This window comes from Malania oleifera, chromosome 6 (genome assembly GCF_029873635.1).
Source record: "Malania oleifera isolate guangnan ecotype guangnan chromosome 6, ASM2987363v1, whole genome shotgun sequence".
In the NCBI taxonomy this organism is placed as follows: domain Eukaryota; kingdom Viridiplantae; phylum Streptophyta; class Magnoliopsida; order Santalales; family Ximeniaceae; genus Malania; species Malania oleifera.
In genome coordinates this window covers 26,218,609-26,224,608 of record NC_080422.1, presented here as the reverse complement: position 1 = coordinate 26,224,608, position 6,000 = coordinate 26,218,609, and the positions used below count along the sequence as shown (strand labels likewise).

Sequence of the window (6,000 nt, the reverse complement as noted above, 5' to 3'; positions counted from 1 at the left end):
GCTCGATCGATTAGGATATTTTTGAACTGGGGGCTCGGTCAACCGGACGTGCATGTCCGAGGCGATTTTTTTCATTTTATCGAGGTTCGGTTGACCAGGAAGATTTGCACTGGGTGATTCGGTCAACCAGACAGTTGCAATGCAATTTGGGGTCAATGTTGACCCATACCGGATTCGGTCGACCGGGGCAGAATGAATTGCATAGGCCGGTCGACCGAAAGTGCACAAAGTGTACATTTCGGTCCTGTTTTGATTCACAAACACCCTATACAAGTGTCTAACATTTATGAGTGCAAAGGCGACTGTCCTAGGGTCATTTTTGGGTCCTTTTGAAGACATTGAAAAAATCTGGTGTCGGTCGACAACCCTAAGGTCATTTTTAGTTATTTTTTGTTTAAGCTTACATAATAGACCATGCATGTGATGTGTGTGCTTATTACAAACCAAAGACCCTAATTTACTATTACAGACCAATTACGCAGGAGAAACATATATTACAATCATAAATATAAATTGGTCTTCAAGCTTTATTTACTTCACGTGCATCTTGATTTTGATGATTGAGGTTCCTGCACATAATCTCACATACTCATTAGATATTATGAGTATTTGTCATAATCAAAACCGGGCGTAACCTATAAGGTCAACAGGTAGGACATTGGCAGGTCGAGGAGCTTGTTCTACTGATGTACTACGGTTAGGTTATGGCGATTGAAGACTGGTGAAAAGTGGTGCCTGTGTGGCCCACGTGTCGCGGAAGCCGGAGTGGTGCCTGTGTGGGCCACGTTACATCCTATGTGGATGATGACGCTTGTGTGAGCCATGTTATATATCCTATGTGGATGGTGGCGCCTGTGTGGGCCATGTTATGTACCCTGTGTGGATAGTGGTGCCTTTGTGGGTCTCGTGTAGATAAGAAGTACGTAGGTACCTGTGTGGGCCACGTACTGATATGTATGCAGTTGCTCTGTGTGGGCCACGTACTGAGGACATTGGAAGACGAAGTATAAGTTGCATGATTCTTGTGTGGATGTGTTGTGCGCATGTGAATTTAATTAAAATATAATAATAATGGTATAGCATATTGTGAATGCATGTGTGTGCATGTGGCGAGGTAACCGTATCGCCAGGGGTTTGCTGAGAAAGGCGAATGCTCTGATAGGTAGTTTCTTGGTATCAGGGCAAAGAGATGCTACTTATATGGGCGGGTAAACATCTTGATCCTCGGAAACCTTCACCTTTAAAAGAAATATATAAAGATGTGTATACTAGCGGCAAGGTAATTCTTTACATGAGGGCTTACTGAGTAAGGTGAGTGCTTTGGTAGGTGTCTTTTAGGTACTAGAGCAGAGGGAAGCTACTTGTATGGGCAGGTAATCTTCCCTATCATCGGGGACTTTTGTCTGCATAAAAATTATGTATTTGTGTATATTGGATGTGTGTATGATATCAGATGTCAGTGATGTTATTAATGATGCGTTTTCTCAACTGTTATTGACATTATATGAGAAACAATTTATTTCGATATATGTATATATATTAAAACTCATTTGCCACACACTGTTATCATTTACTTCTACCTCTACTGAGAAGTGCCTCACCCTAGTGGATTAACAATTTTTTAGGTTATTCTAGAAATCGGGCTTGAAGGCCTAGGCTGAGACTGTTTTTGGTAGTTTCTTTTTGGGGTATTGTGAAATATTGATATATATATATATATATATATACAAATCTATTTGTACTGGGTTATGTTTTAAATGTTGATGTAGATACAGATATCTGAATGTTGTAGTGTTCATTTTTGGGTTATTATATAGAACTCTAGTATTTATTTGAGGCTATTTATTCATACTCCGCTATGTGTATGTTAATTAAGGTATCAGATATAGGTGATTGGAACACGTGGTACCCGAGCCCCACTTGGCGAGTTCGGGGTGTCACAATTATAACCTCTTAGCTTATCTTTTGTCAACATTGGGGAAGTACGTTTCTTTTTACCAAACATAAGGGGAGGTATATGAAAATTTTAAATCTTAAAGGTTCCCAATATAGGCTAAACTAGGTTAGGCTAAGAATTCGTAACTTATATTTGGTGCAAGACAACATTGAATAGGATTGGCTAAGAAGGGACACTTAACCATTTTGTACAAATAGGGGTGGGACAGTTGTCCCCATTGGCAAATATTGCTTAGTGTAAAAAAAAAAAAAACCAATAAATGGACACGAAAGGCCTCCTTCCACTTATATTATCTTCTTCAATTATATGTCTTGAAACCACCATTTCCTGCTCATCCTCTCTTCTAATGGTCTTATAGGACAGAAACCCCCTCCCCCAATCATCTTCTTTGGCGGGAATACAATCTCCCAATCATCTTCTTTGACAAAAATTCCAATCTTTTGTTCTTCTTCTCTAACGGTGCGAGCAAGCATACCTTTTTTGATCTTAAATTCTTGACTTCAATTTTATTGCTTTCTTTTAGTACTATTTTCATTTTCGATCCAAGTTCACTAAGATGAGGATAGATACAGAAAAGTTTTATTGTATTGATTTAAGATATTTTGAACATTTAATAACTAGCCTGCTCTATCTGTATTATCGTCCAAATATGGGGTATGACTAATCATAGTTAGTCTAGTTTAGTAAAATCTAGTCCAATTTAATCCTTTAAACTTTAACTATTAGATTAACTACATCATAAAAAAAAAGATTTACATATTATTTTTGTCAAATATCAAGTGAGTTTATACAATTTTAAAATTATAAAGAAAGTCTAATTGAGTTCGATGTCACTAAATCATAATTAACTTCTTTCCAAAATTAATTTAAAAAATTTATTATTTGGAAAAGCTGGAATCTGCCAACCAAAGGCTGAGAGCGAGAGAGAGGTGTCTGCGCACTAAAGTGCAGGCGAGCAACCACAGAAAATCCGGGAGAGGGAGATGACATACTGATCAATCTATTTTTTCTTGAGAGTAAATCTTGGTTTTCTCCATATATTTTCTTGATAAAATATTTTTGAAAAAATATTTTATTAGGGTATAATCTTTGGAGTATTCATCATATATATCTTTATTCAAAGATTACAAAAATATTTTTAGTCACTTGAATTTTATTTCATATCTTATGTGAGTGCATTACTGAGCATCATGTTGTACATCATTTGCTTATTGTAGAAGCATCAATTTGTATGAAAAATTTTATTGAATATCTGTTGTATTCTCGGTGTGTGGTTGGAAAAGGATTGCACTAGTCTGTAACGTGCACTAGATTGGCTCAGACCTGGTTAAGAGAACTAAGAGCACCGTCTTGTAAGGTGTAGTTGTAGGTTGGGCTCAGCCTTGTGAATGTGAACTGGGGTATTCCTCGCCTTATAAGGAGAGGGTGTAATCGGTGCCGCTCCACTTGTTAAGTGAGCATTAATGGAATCCTCTTGCTAGTTAACTTAAGGTGGGGACGTAGGCTGATTTGACCGAACCTCGATAACAAATATTGTGTTCACTTTCTCTTCCCTATGCTATATAACTTCAACACTTGAATGTTTATATCTTTATTATTGTGAATGATTGGGAAGTATCAAGTTTGCTTTATCTATTTTATTTATCTACTCAATTTTATATTGTTGGGTAATTGGAATTTGTTTAGATAGACCCTAGGTTGTGTAATACTGCTTATGGTTTAACACTGAACATACCTAACTTAAAAAGAATTTTTTGAAATACCCAATTCACCCCCTTTTGGGAATACACCAATTACATCAATATCCTATCAATTTAAAAGCTCAGACTTCTCGAATGTTAAATCCAAAATCAACTAAAATGTAGAATATTTTGTTTGATATGATTTAATTTTTATGTAAATTTAATTTAGTTAAAAAATGAAATGTGCAAAAGCACAAATCCCTCCTCAAGTATAGCCAAAAAAAAAAAAAAAAGTAGACATTTTATGAGGTTTTAAAGATCCAATATATCTCCCACGAGTTTTGATAAAAAGATGTGATTTTTTTCAAAAAATTAAAAATTTTATGGACCTCTCTTGACATTTGATTTTTGAGATAGTTATAACCTCTTAGCTTATCTTTTGTCAATATTGAGGAAGTGTGTTTCTTTTTACCAAACATAAGGGGAGGCGTATGAAAATGTTAAATCTTAAAGGGTTCCCAATATAGGCTAAACTAGGTTAGGCTAAGAATTTGAAACTTATATTTGGTGCAAGACAACATTGAATAGGATTGGCTAAAAAGGGACACTTAGCAATTTTGTATAGGATAGGGGTGGACAGTTGTCCCCATTGGCAAACCTTGCTTAGTTTTTTTTTTTTTTTAAAAAAACCAATAAATGGACACGAAAGACGTCCTTCCACTTATATAATGTCTTGAAACCACCATTTCTTGATCATCGTCTTTTCTAATGGTCTTATAGGATTGAAACCCCCTCCCCCAATCATCTTCTTTGGTAGGAATCCAATCTCCCAATCATCTTTTTTTGACAAAAATTCCAATATTTTGTTCTTCTTCTCTTGCCGTGCGAGCAAGCATACCTTTTTTGATCTTAAATTCTTGACTTCAATTTTATTGCTTTCTTAGAGTACTATTTTCATTTTCGATCCAAGTTTAGTAAAATGAGGATAGATATAGAAAAGTTTTATAATATTGATTTGAGATATTTGGAACATTTAATAACTAGCCTACTCTGTATTATCGTCCAAATATGGGGTATGACTAATCATAGTTAGTCTAGTTTAGTAAAATCTAGTCCAATTTAATCCTTTAAACTTTAACTATTAGATTAACTACATCATAAAAAAAAAGATTTACATATTATTTTTGTCAAATATCAAGTGAGTTTATACAATTTTAAAATTATAAAGAAAGTCTAATTGAGTTTGATGTCACTAAATCATAATTAACTTCTTTCCAAAATTGATTTAAAAAATTTATTATTTGCAAAAGCCGGAATCCGCCAACCAAAGGCTGAGAGCGAGAGAGGGAGAGCTCAATCTAGGTGTCGGCGCACTAAAGTGCAGGCGAGCGAGCAACCACAGAAAATCCGGGAGAGGGAGATGACATACTGATCAATCTCTTTGTTCTTGTCATGCGCCGCCGTACGCCTGAACCACTGTAGATACCGGACGCTCCTACGGCACCGCGGCCACAATGAACCTCTACACTCACGATCTCTCTCTCTTCGACTTCTCCCTCTCCGATCACATCATCGACTCCCTATCTCGCTCCTCTTCCTTCTCTCCTTTTCCATCCGAGCCCCCCGATCGCTCTCTGTTGCCAAATCGTCGCCCTCCCAAGCACCGCCATGACGGGACCTCGCCGTTGCCTCTCGGCATGGACTGGAGCCCCCCTCCTCGTCAGTGGGTAAGAAATGAGAATAATTTTCTTTCTTTTGTAGTGTCTTTTCGGTAGCCAAGGAGTTTTAATTGAATTAGTTTGCTCAATGATGTTTTGAATAGTTTTAGCTTATGATTTGATCACAGTTTTTGGATACATGTTCATTCTTTTGAAGTGCTTTACTATGATGCCTATCGCTGATTTATGATTATTTAACACATTTTCAAAGCTAATTATGAAGGTGGGTTTGAAAATTGAGAAGCTATGGATTTTTAGTTTATGTAATCAATGCTCTAAGCTATTGATTATTGTTTTGTGAATTTATGAGCTATGGATTATGCAACGAACCTTCTAAAGTATGGCCAGTGACTTTGCCTAGGAACTGATTAACAAGTCACCAGATCAATCTTTTGGGTCAGAATGTGGCATTTGTAGTTAATATGTTTCATTAATTTACAAAGCTTTGATAGAGATATAAGAAAATTATGGCGATCGACTTGTGTAGCCACATTTTAGTTATATTTATACAAATATGAAGATAGATGCGCATGTGTGTGCTCACCTATGCATACACTAGTGCATGCTTCTACCTGTTGCATTGTGTCGATATTTCATGAGATTCCACACTTGAAAGATGGCCTGGTCTAACTCTGCTGGAACT

The 6,000-nt window shown here is 36.4% G+C and overlaps 1 protein-coding gene across 1 annotated transcript in view; it reads left to right on the top strand.

The window, feature by feature from the left end:
* The first annotated feature begins 4,878 nt into the window (after window positions 1–4,878).
* The window catches only part of LOC131157631 (PX domain-containing protein EREX), a 68,491-nt gene continuing 67,369 nt past the window's right edge, over window positions 4,879–6,000 (top strand). The window contains 1 exon segment of the mRNA XM_058111932.1: window positions 4,879–5,366. Coding sequence (XP_057967915.1) covers window positions 5,154–5,366 — 213 coding nt within the window. The 5' untranslated portion in view covers window positions 4,879–5,153.